Source organism: Micrasema longulum, unplaced genomic scaffold (genome assembly GCF_059751315.1).
Source record: "Micrasema longulum isolate JH-2025_06_02 unplaced genomic scaffold, ASM5975131v1 h1tg001946l, whole genome shotgun sequence".
NCBI classification, from domain to species: Eukaryota; Metazoa; Arthropoda; class Insecta; order Trichoptera; family Brachycentridae; genus Micrasema; species Micrasema longulum.
Window position 1 is genome coordinate 137,313 of NW_028279120.1, and position 20,750 is coordinate 158,062.

The 20,750-nt window shown below is 30.0% G+C and overlaps 2 protein-coding genes and 1 long non-coding RNA gene across 3 annotated transcripts in view; 2 read left to right on the forward strand and 1 right to left on the reverse strand.

Annotated features, from left to right (window-relative positions):
• Positions 1 to 20,750, reverse strand: part of LOC148273456 (potassium voltage-gated channel protein eag-like) — a gene marked incomplete at its 3' end in the record, with an annotated part of 231,435 nt that overhangs the window by 128,530 nt on the left and 82,155 nt on the right.
• Positions 1,713 to 5,875, forward strand: LOC148273457 (uncharacterized). The gene is made up of 3 exons (XR_015824569.1): positions 1,713 to 1,879; positions 4,502 to 4,616; positions 5,735 to 5,875. It is a non-coding gene; the product is annotated as an uncharacterized LOC148273457 (long non-coding RNA).
• On the forward strand, positions 14,413 to 20,722 carry LOC148273458 (uncharacterized). The gene is made up of 3 exons (XM_088238690.1): positions 14,413 to 14,572; positions 18,330 to 18,453; positions 20,538 to 20,722. Exons 1-3 carry the CDS (start codon positions 14,479 to 14,481, stop codon positions 20,629 to 20,631), a joined length of 312 nt encoding a protein of 103 aa, XP_088094816.1. The 5' UTR covers positions 14,413 to 14,478; the 3' UTR covers positions 20,632 to 20,722.

The window sequence follows — 20,750 nt, forward strand, 5'->3', positions numbered from 1 at the left end:
CTGACGTGGTTGTTATAAAATATTTATTCAAAGGGTATATTTATCCTGCATTTTTAATGGTCCCTGGACTGGAACGAAAGACTTATCATCATTACTTTATGTAACAAAAATGATCAAGGTAAGCTGCGATAGGCGTATCAGTGTAGTACTCTATGCACCATTAGGGGCAAATGGGATAGTGGTTATGAGATTGATTTAGTTTTGTATTTTTTATCATCATCATTCTGTTTTCGCACCTGATGGTGAACTGAGAACTGCATTGTTTCACCAACCGTAGCATATCCTGATCATTTTGTTTGCACGAAGGTAAGATGATCAGTCTTACATTTCAGGTGCCAGTCCAGGGACTAATAAATAGATATTTATGTCTTAAATCACTTTTAAATCAACATTTGATATTAAATTTTACATAAACTGTGTAGTTCGACAATGTTATATTCTTGATAAACTACGAGTATATAGCGTTTGAAATCACTTATTTTCTACATAAAATTTCGATTTAATTTTTAATTTGTAGTTTTGGTCAAATAAAAATATTTTTAAAATCCGTATAATCATTTATATTTATGAGCACTAAACGGCGCAAAGGGCACTTAATTGGTACACAAAATGTAGAATATTGTCATCTGTTATTTGAAGGTAAGTTGATCATTCTTATGCATTAGATGACAGTCCAAGAACAAACGCGATAGTTTAACGTAATATAAATTTTTCCTTGCTAGAAATCAAATTTGGGACCTCTAACATGGCAGGTAAATACACTAACCAAAATGTTTTAAGGCAAACTTTTCTCCAATATAAGATTTTTAATTGAGATCTAAAATAAAAGTACTCCCTCCACCAACACAAACCGTTTTAAAGACGGTGGGTCTACTATCGGTTTTACTCATGATTTGAATTCAACTATGCCGAGTTTTGTTCTTTTAAAGTGTAGAAATACTGCTAGAATCTTAAAGAAACAGGATGCAATCACATTTCATGTGTATTTAGCAAATGAATGTGTATACAACAAATGCATTACTTAAAAATTGAATTATTTTTCCATATGTCAGATTGCCGAAGAAACAAAATGGAAATTTCGTTAGTGTTGCCAGGGTAGTAATTTTTTTTTACCCTTCTTTGCTCATCTTATGAGAAAATTAATGAAAATTGGATCGCGGATTAAACAAATCTGTGGTGGACATTTGACCGACATTATCTTCAAAACATCAAATATTATTTAACATGATAGAAAAATATACATTTTATGTAAAATAAAATTTGTTTTATATTTTAAGTTGAAAGTTCATTAATTCTATTACTCTTATTCAATGAATCTTTACTTATTTACTCTGTTGTGTCAATCAATATTTTCGCGCGCACAATAAAATTTAGAGAAATTAACAGATTGCTTTCTTTTTTAACCTTACATTTGTGTTATGATTTTTTTTCACATCAAGCAACATTACGCTGCGCCCTTACGAATGCGCGCGGCAAAAGCAGGGCATAGTGAGGGAACTATTGGACACAGTCCGATGTATTCAAATATGATTCTACGCTCCTTCTGGACTATTCTTTATTATGTGTGCTTACGTTATTATTAAGATTCACATTACGTCATATCCACATTTTCAATTTCTTAACATATTATATTTTTTATACTGGATATCTCATAAACTCTGAAAGGTTATCTTTCTTCTATAAAAACATAAAATTAAATTTATTTAAAAACATTTTAGCTTCGGAAGTGCAAGTTGCGAGTCTTCAGTTTTTAAAATAATAATTTTTGTTTAATTTTAATCAACACAATTCCGTAAAATGAATCTGAAAATTTTATTACTGTTTTTTACTATAGAGTTATTTTTCTTTATATCTGTTGAATCATTACGCATTAATCCAGGTGAGTTTAAATAATGTTTAAAATCAATTTTAAATTCCAAAGATACGTGGATATAAAATAACAAAACTTAATAATTTCGGTATTTAAAAAGTAAAATAATGAGCATGAAAATAGTGATTGTTAATTATTTCGCGTTATTTTATAGTTTAATTGATTATAACTATATTCTTTTACGAAAATATTTTCGAAAAGGGTTGTGGTCCAGTAACTAGAGTCAAAGACTCACCAATCCGAGGTTCGAATACAACTTTACCACAACTCGGGTCCCATTTTTGATAGTGAGTTTTTTTTACTTTGAAAGTAGCCCCCGAAATAGAAATATTTGGATAAAACAAAATACTATTTTATTTTACTGAGATAACGTGACCATTATAAAGAAGGCTTAGGAGTCTTAAGAGACTTAGGAGGAGAGGATAATAAAGAATGTATTAATTTTACGTAAATTTTCCAATGCAATCTACAATATATGCACAATCTACTATTATTCTTAAATTAATTCATTCCTAAATGAATAAATTTATTATGTAATAATTTATAAATCAACTTAATATTAGTTTAAGTCATTAATAAATTTCTTAAAAAAAGTTCATTAAAAAATCACAAAAACATTATTTTTACAGTTTCATTATGATGTATTTCCTTGAAATTACTTTTATATATATTAAATAAACTATAATTCTCTATTATTTTATTTAATTTCATTTATCTTAATTTATGACATATTTGGAAAAACTCACGTGATTCATTATTTTTAATCTTCTTTGCAGAAAGCTAATTACAGTAAAAATATACATGACAACACAAAATGGGTTTTTGAAATGTGTAAAAGCTAATACAATATATTTTGTATAAACATTATAGTTATAGTTATGTGAGTTATAATACATAAATATTTATAAATGAAAGTTTTTATTTTTATTTTAAATTATAAAAAAAAAAATTAATAACATATTTTTGATTCATGAATATCAGTAAATGTATAACAACACACTTAAATCTTGTTTTCTCTTTTTTTAATATTAAAAAATGAATCCTGTGTGCCCATATGAATAACATGTTATACTCCAAATACTGTTCTTCTGGTTTAATAATCAACTACAATTATGTATGTATCCCTTTATTAATTATTATAATTTCTATGTAGGTTTGTATAAGTGTCGTATAAATGTATGTTTGTGCTTTAATTTTACATAAAACACATTTTTTTTAATGGCCCACTCAGACGTCAGTCTTTGTGGGCATTTTTTCCAAATTGCGCTCATAAACTCTAATTTGTAACTTACTGTATGATTTGTAACTTACTGTATGATTTTATAATATATAATTTACTGTCAATAATTTTCTTATATATTACGAAAGGTGTAAAATATTGATGTTTTGATTTTTTATGTTTTCAAAATAAATTATAAAATTATTCATTACATATTGCCATGTATTATTATCGGGTTGTGGTCCCGTGGCTAGTGTCTCGGACTCACGGATCAAAGATCAGTGGTTCGAATCCCACTCTACCCCAACTTGATTTCCATTTTCTAATAGTGAGTTATTTACAACTCGTTGAAAATGGCCCTCAAAATTAATATTTGCGTAAATTATAAGAACGTAAATATTTATTTTTAATAAAAAAAAAATTTAAAAAATATATAACTTTTCTGCATTCCATTTTTCGACATGTATAAATTTTTATTATTTATATTTTTCTGTTATTATTTTGTGTATTGTTTTGATTATTTTGAATATTGTTAAATATGTTAATAAATGTTTTTGATTTATATACAGAAGAGTCCCGACTTAACACGGAATTTTCTAACAAGTCAGGACATTAAAAAATTACAATTGTGCTCTATGATAAAATTGACTATTTTTTGCATTAAATAAAATAAAATAAATGAATTAATGTAAATGCATATGTTTATATCATATATAAATGGATGCATATTTTTTTAAATATTATTATTTAAAAATCATATGACACAAAGTATTTTACAAGTATAATACACCTCAGTTAGTAAAACATTTGGATGCCTAAGAAATGTCGTATGGTACGAAAAACAGATGCGGATTAGAAGCAAGATTCGGATATACAAAACGTGTCTCAGACCAATCATGGTGTAAAAAAACTAAAAACGTACTATAAAATTGGTAAACATGGTTTCATGATCAAGTAAAGTCTTCTTAACAGTGTCATATTTAAGAAAAAAAGTCAATTAACACATATGTAATATTCATGTTTGAAGCTCTAACTTTGTGGTTATTCATTGTAAATAAAATCTAAATAATGCAACTTTGTTTCTAACCACTTATTTAATATATTTTTGATTCCTACCGGTTTCGAAACTACACAAGCTTTCTTATAAAGGTAAAATTTAATGATAAATATATTATCCCGTTTTGTTAATTTTACGACTGTCTACTATAATGAATTAAATCTCAACTTATGGAGATAGTAAGTCAAGTCATGCCATGTAGTATTTGTTTTTGTGAAGGTGTGAGTGTAAAGTGAGGGATGCAGGGAGTTGAAATTCGATCATTTGTATTTTTATTTCTAAAACTTGATAAGAGTTGACTATAAGAAGTACTTTTTATAAGTTTGCTTATTAATTTCAATACATTTGTCTTTAGCGAGATGCTATCATCCTGAAAGCCAGCAGACTATGGTAGTGGGAAAAAATTACACGATACCTGGAAAATGTTCAAAAATATACTGCATTGCAGAAAATGAAGTAATGATGGAGATGTAAGTTTTAAAATAACTATTATTACTTACAAAATATAAAGATGTTAAAAGACGAAAAGTATTTAAATATGGTGTAATCAATATTACGTATGGTGTAAAGTCGTAGGGAAACCTAAATTAAAATCTCTACCTTAGACCTTAGAGAACACGGGCGTCCGCTTTTTACCGTTTTGTTGTTAATATTTTATTTTTTTTTATTATTTTTATTTTTATTGAAATAAACGGCACTTAGTGCCTTTTACATATTAGTTACAAATACAATTAAATATACATACATGTAAGCATAAGTAATACCGAGCATTTAAAACAATATTATTAATTAACAAATTAAGAAAGTCTAAAAAATATAAACTAAATAAAAGAATAAAATATTACCAGTAATAGAATTATCGATAAAAAAAAGGTAATTTGGTATTAAAAATACTTTGAACCAGTTAAAAAAAAACTAAGAAAACAACTTAATGAAAAAATTTTAAAAAATAAAATAAAAAATATATCTTTTAACAGTGGTAATGCAGAAATTATCGCAATGAGCTATTTGAATGAGAGGTATCAGAAGTGGTATAAAGAATTGTTTTTGGGGTACGGTTAGCATTCTTTCTGTGCGCATGGCCCACCATTGTAATCTTCTTATTTTGATGAATTGTGCAATGTTGGGTTTGCCATACAGTGCCTCTTATTCATGATTAAACCGTCTCCTCCACACTTTGTTTTGGTTGACAGCACCAAATATCTTTCTTAATATTTTTCTTTCAAATACCATTTATGTGTTTTCATCTCTTTTGGTCATAACCCAGCATTCGGCACCATATGCAATGACCGGTCCAAAGAGAGTTTTGTAAATAATGGTCTTAATTTTTCTAGTGAGAAATTTGGATCCCAGATGTTTAAACAAGCCATAATAACATCTGTTTGCTGCCAATAGCCATGCTCTAAACTCGGCACTATAATTGTTATCATTAGTCATTACTGTACCTAAATATCCAAAGGAGTTGACATTGTCTATGTAGTGTGACCCAAAAAATATATACTAATAAAAATCCGAAGACACAAAATACACATTTCTCATTAACAATGATGTGAGAATAATTAAAACATGTTTGATATTTTTTTCACAGTTGCAAAGATGCCACCACCACTGATCCATATTGTAAAAAAGGGACAGAAAATCTTCACTTCCCCTTCCCCGACTGTTGTCCTGTAATAATATGTGCCTAAAAATGTAAATAAATTGACATTAAACAGTATGTACACAAATATTGCTAGTTTCTTTGTATATTAGTGTAAGAAACTCGTGCACACACCAAAAAAATTGTTTACGCTTAATACAATCATTTGAATTATGTTCAATATTATAATTATAAAAGAAACGAATTAAAAAATTATGTTTATAATAATAAAGTTAAATATCTGCTTCTCTCAAAACTTCTGTAATTTTTGACCTAAATTTACATATATTGTCACAAAAAATATCAGCCTCGGTAAATATATTGTTATATTGGTCGCATATTCTAGGTATTGTAGATTGTTTAAAATAGTTTGTTGACGCGTTTTAAACGCGTTGTAGTGTAAAACAGAAGATTTTGTCTTGTCGGTCTAGATGGCACACGGAACTGAAGTCTTTCAAGTAGGTTAGGAGAATCAATTTTATTATTTATTAATTTGAACATACTCGTATATTCGGAACTTACTTATATACAATTCTTATTTTCAAAACAATTCATTTCACGAAAACAAACGGTTTGTTACTGGGAAAAAATAAATAGTATGGTCTGTTCAAAAAGTATCGCAAATTTTGAGTTTCCGTGGGTTGCGTATATTTGATTTTTTTCTGGCGTTATTTTGGCACTCATGTCTCTAACTTATGCCGACAAGTTCGGGTATTTTTAATATTCAGTTAATTTTTGACAGCTGCTTTTCTCGCACGTGTTTTGGCTCGTTTTCGATTTTTGCCTATTCCAAAAATGGATCAAAGTATCTGTATCAAATTTTGTGTGAAAAACAAAATTAAGTGCGCATATGCATTTCAAATGTTGACTGTGGTATATGGTTAAGCTACCATGGACCGAAGCAACGTTTATTGGTGGTACAAAATGTTCTCAGAGGGCCGTGAAGATTTGAACGACAAAAAGCGTGCCAAACGCCCGAGCACGTCAACAACAGACGAATACATTGGTGAAGAAAATAGCATCGACCAATCGTCAAATCACCGTTAAAAAAATTTCTTAGGATCTGATGAGGATTGCCTTGTGTCATTTGATTTTTACCAATGATTTGGGCATGAGACAGGTCGCCGCGAAATTCGTACCAAAATTGCTAAATTTCGACCAAAAACAGCATCGCAAAAATATTGCTCAGGAGCTGTTGGACCCAAATTTGCTCTAAAGGGTGACTGGTGACAAATTATGGGTTTATGGTTATGACGTGGAAACCGCACGCCCGCAAAATGCCGCACGCGCCAAGTCCGAAAAAAGCGCGCTAAGTTTGGTCGAATGTGAAGGTTTTGCTTACAGTTTTCTTCGATTACAGAGACGTGGTGCATCATGAGTTCTGGCCACAGAGTATAACGGCCAATAAAGAATATTACTTGCAAGTTATGCGCAATCTGCGCGAAGCAATCTGCCAGAAACGCCTGGATTTGCTAAAGAACAAAAATTGGCTTTTGCACCATGATAACGCCCCGGCTCACACATCGTTGCTAGTGGGCGAATTTTCGGCCAAAAACAACACACTAATAATGCCGCAGCCACCGTATTTCCCAAATCTGGCCCCTTGTGATTTTTTCTTGTTCCCGAAACTGACGAGGCCCATGAAAGGACGACGCTACGCTACGATTGTGGAGATAAAGGCGGCATCGAAGGAGGAGCTGAACAAGATCACAAAAAATGATTTTTTGAAATGCATCGAGGATTGGAAAAAACGTTGGCACAAGTGTATAATATCTGGTGGGGATTACTTTGAAGGAGAAAAAGTAGATATTCATGAATAAATAAACAATTTTAGAAAAAACACAAAATACGCGATTCTTTTTGAACGGACTACGTACAATGACGAATAATTAAGTAAGCATGTTACAAGCGCGTAATATATGGCAAAATTAAACTTAGAATCAGACATGAATTTTTAAATTATTTTTTTTTTTCTAAAAACATTAAATTGGTTAAAACTTAACGAAAGAAGAAAAACTATAGACCTTTTAAATTTATTCAAAATTTTAAATTCAATTTGCTCTGAACTGTTATCTCTCATCAACTTCAGGATGCCAGGAAGAATGACTAGACAGGTGCCACCGTTTAGTAGCAACAATTTTCGGACAGTGTATATCTGTAATGTCGTATTGAGCAGACTTCATGAACTCGGTAATAGTTATTCCCACGTATCGGATATATTTAATATGGGGTATTGTTTCTTAAGAACAACCCTTTTAAACTTTTTCTAAAATATATTTTATATTTTAATAAAATAAAATATCAATGAGGAAATTGGTTAAAAAAAAAATAAATAAAAGTCTTGGCTTCCATATTCTCTTCTCAAAAGTCTTTTCCTTTTCTGTTGCAATAAATTTATATTAAAATGACTCCTTAGGGAAAAAATTCAGCCTGTCTGCAAACATTTGGACAAACTCAAAATATTGTTGAAAAAATAATTTGCTAATGGACTTTCAAACTAAGTAAATTAAAAAAAAAAACTTTTATGGATCGTTGTATTAGCGCTATGATTTTTTAAAGTTTTGTGATTTTGAAATTACTCCACCTATGACGTCACATGTTCTCTTCGGTGAGTTATGCTGATTGGCGAGTTGGGTTCCCGTAAACAAAAATCTACAACAAGACTCTATCATTGGTTGATTCTGAAGAAATAGTAACGATGATCACAGTTGTTTATTTGAATTAAAATCGTTTTTACTATTTTTTCTCTCATTTTCGAGAAACTTCGCCATGGAATTATTTTTTTAATTTATTCAGAATACAAACAGATTAAATGATTATATTTTTTTTTTATTTATTGATTTATTTTGACGGCTTACGCCTTTGACAAAGTATGAAAATATGTTGAAAAGCAATTATAATAAAACAAAACACCCGAACACAGTATAGAAAATATAGATACATGAAATAAAATCAGCAGAAAATAAGGAAATAATGAAGAAAAATTCAATACGAAATAATAACATTGGTATGCAGCAAGTTAACAATAAATAAAGGGTTTAAATAAAAAAGTAATGAAGTAACAAAGGCGATGTATCATAGCATAAACAGTAAAACAAGTAAAACACTTGGTACATTTTTATAATTTAGAAAAGAAGTGATTAAAAAGTAATGATTTCAATTGGTATAAAGATAAATTAAATAAATCTAAGTTTCCATGTTTGTTTGCTAACACGTGGAACCGTGGAATAGGTAGGTATTTGGCATAGTTTAATCTATGCAAATCAACAGCAAAATAAGTATTTTGTCTCGTCCCACGCTATCTCACATAAAAATTCACACAATTTAAAGGTTCAAGACCGTCAAGAACATTATTTAATAGCTCGAAAAACAGCACTAAATCTGAAATTTCCCTTCTATCACTAATACATATTAATTTCAACTGCTTCATTAAACATTTATAGTTAAACTCTTTAATTGTAATGTTTAATTTGAAATTTATAAATCTTAAAAACTTGTGTTGGACCTTCTCCATACTGTTTATATGGGTAACACAATGAAGAGACCAAACTGAGGACCCATATTCTAACTGGCTTCTTACTAGGGCCATGTATACTATTTTTGATGTATCAACAGACTTGACTCTCTTGTTGTTCTGATAACTAAGCATATGGTTTTTGTGGCTCCATTTACCATCTTATTCATATATGGAGACTATTAAAAAATATCTGCACAATATAGTAGGGTTTGCAATCCAATAACATGTATTCATTTAATTATAATAAAATACAGCACAGAAGGTTTAAAAATTATAAAAAATAAAATAATCATTAATTGAAACAATGTTATTAATAATAAAATAGATAAAACAACTTTGTTTTTAACCACTAATTTTTATTTTTCACCGACCGGTTTCAAAGCAACTTATTGTAACTTAAAAATTAGTGGTTAAAAACAAAGTTGTTTTATCTACTTTATTATAATGAACAACCACTATGTTAGTGCTTCAAATATAAACTTATTCATATTTATTAAAATAAAAGAAATAGGGAAAAAACAAGGAGATAGCGGGAAGGAAAAAAGGAAAGTGATGAGTAGTGGTGGAGGATAAATGAAAAATAGAAGATGTGGAAAATTGCATATGCTCTAACGCTTTAATTTTCCGTATTTTTTTTTATTATTTTTATTTCCCGTATTATTTCATTTATTAATGTTGTAAAATAATCATCTAATATGTTTTTATTATTGTACGTCTTTTAGTTTGGGTTTTAGAACAGAGCGTTCTAAACAAATTTACATCGATGGACAAGGTGGTTGATAGTTTTTTTTTTAAATGCAAATATTTTTTTATAATCTTTATTCAATAAGTCCACTTATATTTTCTACACATCTCTGTGAGCGGTTATTTTTTTATAGGTAATCTACTAAAAATGATTATTAATTTGTACCTACATATAAGTGGTTCTGTGAAAATCAACTCAAACAATTATTTTTAACTTCGCGATTTACGTAGCTTTATTCTACACTATTAATACTACACTTGTACAAAAGTTAATTAAAAAATACCACAAAAACATTAAGCAGATATTCCTTTTATAACTAAAAAGGCAACACAAAGCACTGACCGATTCCTTTTAAAATGAATAATGCCAAAAACGGCCACTTCGAACGCCACATGTCCCATGTGATACATAATATGTCAACGGTATCATATCAAAGAAAAAAATAGTCCTTTGGAAATAATGTTTGAAATACTACTTTCCAAATATAATCTTCAAATAATGTTTGTATTTTGCAAGCTTGTTTTAGTACTAAAAAATAGCGACTGATTTAAAGATGTGAAATATAATTTACTATTTTTATGGAGAAATAAGCTGAGGTAGTCGGATAGTTTCGTCGTTCACTGAGAACGGGCTGGGGCGCTGAGGGCACTTTATTTATTTATTCATTTATTTTAAGGGATATAAAAACGGTGGTTGTGAATCATAATAAATATCAATTACTTTATGTATTTCCCCATAAACATATTTACTATGAAACATTATAATCGAAAGTCTAATATAATGGTAAACTGTGCATAATCGCTTATTTGGACGATTCGCCCCTGCTACACATAGTCACATACATTCAATACTCTCATACATACTTATGCTCACACACACACACATATACACACACCCTCACACAATATCCGCATACATACTCACCCTCACTGACATATACAATAATAACACTGATATACTAAGGAGTACTTAGCATAAATATTATTCAGTTACAATAAAAGTTGTCCCGACAAAATGTAATTGAGACACATTTCACATATATTTATTTCTATCGACATATTGAAACCATCGTATAAATTTTAAAATGTGTTTTGTTTTTTATGAGAAATTAAAATAAAAATTAGCCGACAGAGTTTGAATTCATTTTTTTATTTATTTATTAACACATTGTCTATGTATGCAATGTATAGGGTTTTAATATCACAATAAAAAAATATTTTTTTTTCAGAAAAGAAACATTGACAAACATAAGGTACATCAAGACAAAATTATTTATTTAATTCTCGTTTAAATCGCTGTAAACTTAAACCATAAACACACTGGTTACATTTTCCACCCTCTGTGGAAAACGTAGCCAGTGTAGTTCATGAAGTAGTAGAGTGATATGACTGAACTTAAAGGATATAAAAAATTGATCGCGCTACGGCATTTAATACAGACTTTCATTCTGTTTTATATAAATCGTTTTAGTACGTAATTAGATTAAAACTAATACATGGAATTTTATCAAGTAAAAGAGATGCTGATGGATCATGACATCTGACCCTTAGAATGACTTATGTACGCTCTCATGTTATAACTATCACGAATTCTAATAACATGATAGACACAGTTTTGTAACATAATTATGGTGATATATTTAAATAAATAAGTTTAAAAAAACCTTAAATCATAACCACTGCATAACATTTTTAATACGTTACCAACAGTATTTAGAATTTCTCCAAATGTTTGTAAACAAACGCTAGATTTCACCTTCTAGGAAGTTATTGAGATTAACTAGACATTTACCCAAGCGTCAACCACAACCATAATACAAGATACTCTAATAGGGATCTGATACTAAGTGAAGGGGTCAACACTGTTCTGGCATCGAGACAACACTATAACGTAGGCAAAAAGGTCCATAACCTTTTGCCAGAATCGTGGAAAGACGGGAGTGTTGTCAAGTTACGGAAGGTGTTGACCTCGCTCTTTCATGACATTGGTCGTAGGGAGTCAGAAAAGTTGATGCATGCCACGGATTGAAGAACCTTACTGGATGTCAAAAATAAAAAATAAGGAATAATTTTAAAAAAATATATTTATAGATGACAACCATGAAGTTTCGCATAAATAAATTGTCTATGTTTTTATGAATGTATGTATGTGTATGCGCATGGGTGTATGTACGTGTGTGTGTATGTACATGTGTATATATGTGTATATTTATATATACATGTGTGTATATGTGTGTATGTCTGTATGTATATGAATCAAAATGTGTATCCGAATAAGTGTATATTTTGTTTGTCTGTGCTCTATATTAATTTGTTAAATATTATAATATATAAAAATGTAATTGCCTAGCTTGGAACGGGGTATGTACCCTTGTTAGCTGGGCAAAGTGAATATGGAATTGTATTTTGATAAAGAGTGTGAATAAATAAATAAATAAACTAATTAAAACAAAGATAAAAAATATGTTAAAAACGAAAATATGAAAGTCTAAGAATTTGCAGGGCTTATAAACTGTCATTGACTGGTTTAAGTAGCCCCTTAGCACACTGTAATACTCATAGTTAATATTGTTGATTAAATGAACTGGTCCAAGAAGAAGTTTAGTATTAAAATTGAAAAATAATTTCTGGCGTTGCCCAGTATCTGGGTGAAATAATTCAGTCATTTATTATGAATCTCACGTGTTTTAAAGGTTTTAGTTCGTTATTTTCACAAAATCAATACTGCATTGTTAAACCACTTTTTAAACAAATATTTCACCATAATAGGCGATACTCCAACCACTGCAATACGAGGCCGACTTATCCCCGTTCGATGTCCTTTTTTCAGGTTTTTTACCTCAGAGGATCTTTATTGTAAAAAAAAGTCCAGTGTATTGGTTGTACATATTTCACACGTAGAACCGTATTCTTCAACCACCTGGACACAGTCGCATATCAACTGAGGTCTAAATATTATTTTCGCCTAAATCTATTGTCGTTCAATACCATGTCCGCTTCCTTAATAAAGCATATGAAATTTACAAATTACCCCTAGACTTCAGTCAGATCATTAAATTCTTCTTCTTTCTTTCCTTTCCCCTAAGGAAGTTTGAAATTACCACAGTAATTCTCTCTTTGTTGGCAGCTGCCCTGAACAAGGACTGAGTGCTGCAATGGAACATGGAACCAGTCATGCAGGTTTTGTAGCCAACAGATGTGCATATTACCCAAACCACGTCTTCCTTCAATTCTTCCCTGTAGAATGACTTGTTTTATTTTTTGCTCCTCATCAAATGCCCAAAGTTTTCAAGGTTCCTTTTTCTTTGTGGTCTTCAGTACCTCCGATTTTTTTTCATCCATCGGAGAACGTCATCGTTTCGGGCTTAAAAAATTTAAACTAGACGCCAAGAAACGATTGTGACCTCAATAAGTTCTCACTGTTGATGGTGTTATCTTAGCCCTTTTACATGGGGCAATACTACAACTAACTTCATCGTGAAGCTCCACTATTTCGTTTGAATCAACAGTATATGTTATTCCTCCAAATTTGACGTTTTTCTAAAATCAGCAGCTGAACCGCATAGAATTCTTATGAAGGGTTATGACGACTATGCTTTGTCGAAAACCACATGCAGAGATTGGTTTCGAGACGTTTAAAATTCTGATTTTGGTGTTGAAAATAAAGATCGCTCTGACGCACCGGAAAAGTTTAATCTCTTCGTCGTTTCTTCGTCTTCACGAAGAATTGAAAGAACTACTCGATGAATGTCTATGTCAGACACCAAACGAACTTGCTGAATCATTAGAAGTTGATCACATAACAGTTACAAACGTTTAAAAGCATTAAAAATTATTCAAACGCGAGGAAATTGGGTGCCATACGAATTAAAGCCAAGAGAAGTCGAACAAAAATAGAGAGAACTTTTTCAAGCCCCTAATATATGCGTTTTACAAATATTTTCATAAAAATACGGAGTTATTATTAAAACACGCATAAATGTGTGTTAATGTGTGCGCTATTTTAAGATTTAATTAAATAAATTATTTCACTAAGAAAACATAGCCATTACCTTTTAAAACATTAAACGATGGAAAAAATCACTAATTACCGATATGCTACAACGCGTAATTATAATTACATTCCAATTTAAATACTTTCTTATAATTGGTTGCTAATAACGATAATAAAACGACATAAACAAACTTATTTGAATATAATAATATTACACATAATAATCCAAACCGTCTTATTTTATAAATAACTTATTCATTGCGTACTTGGAACCTGCCGTTTATAGGTATCAACATAATTACTTGTTTAGATAATGTATTTCATAATATTGTTCATATAAGTGTTGAAATAAGTAGAGACATGATTGAAACAAACGGCCATTACCTCTCGGAGACTCAAACTGTTCAGTGCTTGTTCATTATCATAAACTTAAATACGATGGATTTCAAGTGTGCATTCTTGGTACTATATGTATCTTTTTTTACATTTTCCAACGCGTATATGCATTTTGAACACATCCTTCCTCATAAAGGTAACAGTTTAGTTCGTATAAATTATTATACTTGTTGTTTTCTTTTGTTTTTCATTATCATATTCCTATTCGCACGCGATGGCGCGTAGTGTTCTACATCACTACACTTGATTCAGCGTATCGCTCGCCCAAAACAATAGTGAGATATCTCTAAAGAACACGTTCTGAGATAATCGGACTTTGAGGTGTGCGAAGGGTCTGACTGAATTAAATTATATGAAGTAGATTACGAATACTATATGTTGTAGGTTAACTATCTAACTTCAATATTTTATTATTTGAAAACATTTATTAATTTATCCTATTAACATAGCTGCATGTTTATGTATCTTAAAATCAGTCATTTCGGGTTTATCACACTGTTGCTTTAGGCTAGCAGTATCACAATTAAACGTAGTTTTGCAAAAAAGCAGCCAACCCACAATTGTATATATATTCACAGAATCCTGAACTCCCTGAATTTTACTATTTTTTTAAAAATATATATTTTTATCCCTTTTTCTTTCCTTGGTTCCTCTTTCTTTTTCCTTCCAAACTCGTTATGTGATTCCACATTCCTCATCATTTAATATGAATAACATAATGTACTTTTAAAAAAAGTCAATATATGCAAGCCTTTTCTCCCAATTTAAAAAAAAGCTATTCGTTTTAATGAATTTGCTTTTTTTTCCATTTATGTATCTTTTGATATATATTTATGGATTTTTAGTACAAAATTTTGAACAACTCTTTGTTTGTTTTTTAGTTGGATAGAAAAGAGTATTTTTAGCAATAAGTCTACCAAAGTACGTATTCTTTTTCCTTGAAGTTTTAAATAAATAAATTTTTGAAAAATAAGATATTGGTGTGATCGGATTCAGTAAGGTTAATTCTATGTTCTGCTACAAACGGCCAGGTCTCGATCTTTCAAAAATATCATTAAAAGCGATATCTATAGTTACAATATGCGCAGCTCAAAAATCCTGCATACTTGAATACCGAAACTTCATTCTACTAAGTCCTTTGAGAATATCTCTTGAACGCTAAATTAAAGACCAAAATTAATGAAAATTAAATGCGTAAATTGCAAAGCGTAGCGTTCGAAGACTTTTCCTATGACTTTTTTGGAAGATTTGAGTGAAAATTATTTTTGAAAGCTTCTCTTTTTTGGTTAAGTTCGGTCGATCTGTTATCAACTAGAAGCTAACTTCTGAGACTTTGAGTTCCAGATGTTCTTCCTTCTCCTTGGTAGTCTTCCGGGCAGACGGCAAACCGCTGGAATTTCGTGGGCCATGGTATAGGGAATTCTGGAGCTATCCATTCTATTGACGTCATGTCTGCATAATCTATTTAATATGCCTTGAGAATCACACGTCCGTCTAATTTCTTGACTCTGGATTCTTCCCCTTAGGGTTTGAAAATACCCAGATCTAATATTGAATGAGGTACCATACAATATTAGATCTGGCCTTTTTCTTTAAAATGCACATTTGCTGTGTAGTAATTGAAAAATCACCAAAACTCCTTTAACATCATCATCATTCCCTATCAGCACCTAATGGTGCATAGGGCACTGCATTGGTACACCAATCGCAGCGTATTTCGATTTTTTTTCACATGAAGGTAAGATGATCAGTCTTACGCTTCAGGTAGCAGTCCAGGGACTCTGAAATATTATTGTGTGAAAACACCCTTTTAAATAAATAGTTCATATCAACCATGTCGGGAATCGAACCTGAGACCTCTTGCATGGTAGGTTAACGCGCTGACCATTACACCACTAGGCCAATTTTCTCAACGCATAAACAAATTATTATAACAAATTATTGAAGTGATTCTTTACAATTAAGTACCTTTATATAAATTGAAAATGAAATTATACCTACATAACTAATAAATTAGTATGGAAACAGTCTGTCTTCTAACCACTTTTGTAATAAAAACATTTTTTTTTTAAGACATGTTTTCAAGTCAAGTGGCAGCATATTAAATATTTTAGGAACAATATAATCTAACGTACGCTGTCCATATTTATTTTTATATTTTGGTACAACTAGACTATCAACAGATGTAAATCTTGTTAGTTAATTTATTTTTATGCATTGAGCTGATCATATGTTGGAAAATAATTTTTAATACTTTGTTTTACTTTGAATACTTTGTTTTATTTTTTACCTTGTTTTGATTTCATTTATGAGCACACACTATTTATTTATGTGTAAATATATGTTGTTCCTATATTTAAAATAAATTCAAGTATATGGCTATTCTTTCATTTTAATTGTGTTATTTTACTCTATTTTCTTACTTTCAAAAAAAAAAAAATTTAAACCATTTTTATCTGGTTTTGTTGAGTTTTTTCTTTTCTATCTTCTTAATTATATTTTTTAAAGCGTCAAAAACAAAACAATACATGTTCATTATTTTATATGTATACAGTAATATGTCCGTATTTTCTTATTTGATTATTAATTAAAACTAATGTCTGAGCACTCGATGACAAACTATTACTTAATAGTTTATCGGGGCAAAATATGTTTTAGTAATTTGTTTTCTATATAATGTATTAATAGAATAGAAATTACACCATCAATTGTAATAGAAAATGAAAAACTTAATGAAGTCACTGAAATTAAATATTTAGGTGTAATGTTGGATTCAAAACTTACATTTCACCAAAACGCTAAGATGATAATAAATAAGATTGCAAAAAAAATATCAATTTTGGGAAGGATCAGAAGATTTATTGATAAGGACTCTTGCAAAACTATTTACAAAGCAATTATTGAACCACACGTTAACTATTGTAGTAGCATTTTATTTTTATCAAACAAAGAAAACATAGATAAACTAACTGTATTACAAACTAAAGCCTTTAGAATCATTTTGAAAAAAAACAGATACACGAGGGTAAAGTCGATGGTAAATGAAATGAAATTATTAACATATAAACAAATAATATTTTACAATACAATGATATTTGTTCATAAAATTATAAACTCTAATAAAAAAACAGAATTTTGGAAAAAAATTGATCGGAACCAGCATGAACACGATCACAATACTAGAGAAAAGAACAAAATTAGACTTCCATTTAGGAAAAAGGCAGTCACAAAATTTTATTTTATTTAAAGCAATTAAAAAGTATTACGAAATGGAAAAAAAATATTTATGAAGAAAAAAACATATCAAAATTTAAAATAATGGTCAAGACATATGTGATAAACAATTTATAAATTAAATATATTTCCAATGTTATTATTAGAACACACATAACAATATGTATGATATGTGTGCCCTACTTTAAGATTTAATTTAAAAAAATATTGTTTTGTGTGTATTTTTTTGAATAAAAACTCCATAAAAGTAAAAAAATAAAACTCCATAAAAAACCCGTAACTGGTAATTCTTTATACACGAATGGATTATTATGTCTCTGATTGTATACTTAAGTTGGTGCAATCATTTCGACAAGTGCATTTTGTACATATTTACTGTTTGTTGCACAGGAATGTCCCCAGGAAATGATCTCATATCTTATTATGGATTCGGGTTTGATTTACTTTTGGGCATTTTGTGAATTAGTAACATAATTTGATTCGGGTTCGATTCCCGGCTAGTTGCTATGAAAGAGAGATTTAAATTAAGAAAATTATTAACCTGCATTTAGTGGGTCTATAAAGTGAGTAATGCAACTATCAATGATGGAAATTATGATAAAGTTTTGAAGATTGTCCAACACTCATTAATAATTATTTTTATCGCATTATTTTAACAGATTACCCTAACAAGTGCTATGTAGAGAAATACAAAAAAGCCTTGGAATTCGGAAAGGCGTACCCAGTACCCGATAAGTGTGAAGAAATGATTTGTGATTCAGCATACGTTCTGAATAGTGTGGGGTAAGGAAACCTTTCAATGAAATGTTAAACAAAATTAAATGATATTAAACAAAAGTCAGTTTATTTTATTATATTTACTAACCGGGTTGTGGTCCCGTGGTAGTATTGTGGACTCACGGACCAAAGGTCCAAGGTTCAAATCCCACTCTACCACAACTCGGTTTCCATTTTTCCAGCACAAGTTATTTACGACTTTTAGGAAATGGTCTTAAAATTTAAATATTTGAGTAAATAATAAGAACTCTACTCTTTTGAAAAAATAATAATAATAATTACTCGTGTTATATCCAAAACCCTCCATGACTTTTTCTCTGATTCACCTCTACTTGATATTTTTCTTTTTTTTTAGTAAATAACAGCACGACAGAAGTTATTTACTAAATTTATTTATAATTTATCTATGTAAATTTTTTCACAAACCGTGTTGCATGTTATCTAAGAATTGAACACAAAAATAATTAATCGCACCGAGAGAGTTTAATATTTTTGAAGAGCGTATTAAACTCTCATAAACAAAAAATATTTTCAGGAGAGGTGTTCGGGACTGTGTTTTCCTTGGGAAGAAGAATTTGAGTTGGTATCAAATGATTGCTCTTTTTATAGTCATGTGCTATGTTTAATTTTTTAATGGCGTTTTTATTACATTGAGTTTTCCAATAGGGGCTCATATTTTGACAGCGTATAGAGCGCCCATGTTGGTAAAGCTATAGCTTTCAATTAAATGATTTTAATAAATCATATTGGACAAATCATCATGGAAAGTTACAGTATTGAAAAACGCGTTCAAGTTATTAAACTTTGATATCAAAATGAGTGCTCACATACGTTCGTTAGGAAAATCATCTTCAACAACGAGGCCCATTTTTGGGTGAATGGCTAATTAAACAAACAAAATTTTCGTATTTGAGGAGATAATATTTCACATAAGATTCATCAGTTGGATTCAGAGAAATCCCTTTGATGTGCATTTTGAAAAAAGGCAACGGCAAGAACTACAGTTTGATGATAGCCAATTTTTCGTATCTTAAATTGAAATACATGAATCTCAATGATATGTGATTTCATAGAGACAGCGCGGCATGGTTCTCTCGCGTTTCGGTGACGTCAGCTGGCCACCAAAATTGGATGATTTAACGCCATTTGACTTTTTCTCGTGAAGCTACGTTAAATCACTTGTCTATGCGAATAAGCTACAGACAATTGATGCCTTAAAAATCAACATAAACAGTGCCATCAATGATATCGAGTCCGATTTATGCGGTCGAGTCATCGAAAATTGGACCTTGGATACGCGTCATCCAGCGGAGCCACGGCAGCCATTTGGCCAATATCATATTTCGTTCAAAATGTAATCCAATATTCTTTCAAATTGAAAAATTCTCGTGCAAAACTTGTTTTATTTCCATTTTAAGATTGAGCGCCCTTAACGGAAAACCCTGTACAAAATTATTATTGTAGGTACTATAGTGAAATTTTCATAGATTATTCTTTCCAACTCACACAGAACCTTAGTCCTATGATAATTGTTTAAAATTGAGTTTCAATAAATGTAAATTTATCAATTATTTTTGAAGTAGCAAATAAATACCAAATCACATAGACATGTACAAAATAAAACATAACTCAAAATAATAACAAAAATGTTCCATATAAATAATGAATAAAAATTTTAATGCCATTCAAGCTTCTAATGAATTGGATGCTCTCAGCTATTTTGCCATGTTATTCAAAGACGTTGATCAAAACAAGCTGGGAACAATCCTGGGAACAAAGAGTATGTATACGACTGTCTCCATTAAAATTGTTTAAAACATACCTTATAAATATCACTTACTATTATGTTATAAATTGTGTCATATTTGCGAATAAAAGTAGTATGAATTGCGTTTTTTTTTAAAATCATTATTTATGGAGTTTTATCAAGAAAAATCTACAAAAAACGTCAATATTTTACATAATATAAGTTTACGCTTGTAACGTGTCTATTTAATTATATATCAGTGCCTTCAAAAGAGGCTTGAGGGGATTTAGTTTCCATCGTCGTTAATTATTTTAATTTCCTAGTTGTAATTGTTCGTTTTCAGGTGCGGTACGATTGCAGTGCCACCCCCATGCAAGATTGTTGATGGAGACCTAACTCTTCCGTACCCAAAATGCTGTCCCAAACCTCAATGCTAGTTACTAAAAACTCAAAAAATTATTAATCAACTTGTAACTCAAAAAACATATTAAAAAATATATCAACCTTTAAATAAAAAACAATATTTTATTTAGGTGTCCCCTTTTTACAAATAAAA

What these genes read in the sequence shown, in the direction of transcription:
- LOC148273458 (XM_088238690.1), top strand. Translation starts at nt 14,479, where the DNA reads ATGGATTTCAAGTGTGCATTCTTGGTACTATATGTATCTTTTTTTACA. An exon ending in ACACATCCTTCCTCATAAAG is followed by an intron (nt 14,573 to 18,329) that starts GTAACAGTTTAG and finishes TTATTTTAACAG; the next exon opens with ATTACCCTAACAAGTGCTAT. An exon ending in TACGTTCTGAATAGTGTGGG is followed by an intron (nt 18,454 to 20,537) that starts GTAAGGAAACCT and finishes GTTCGTTTTCAG; the next exon opens with GTGCGGTACGATTGCAGTGC.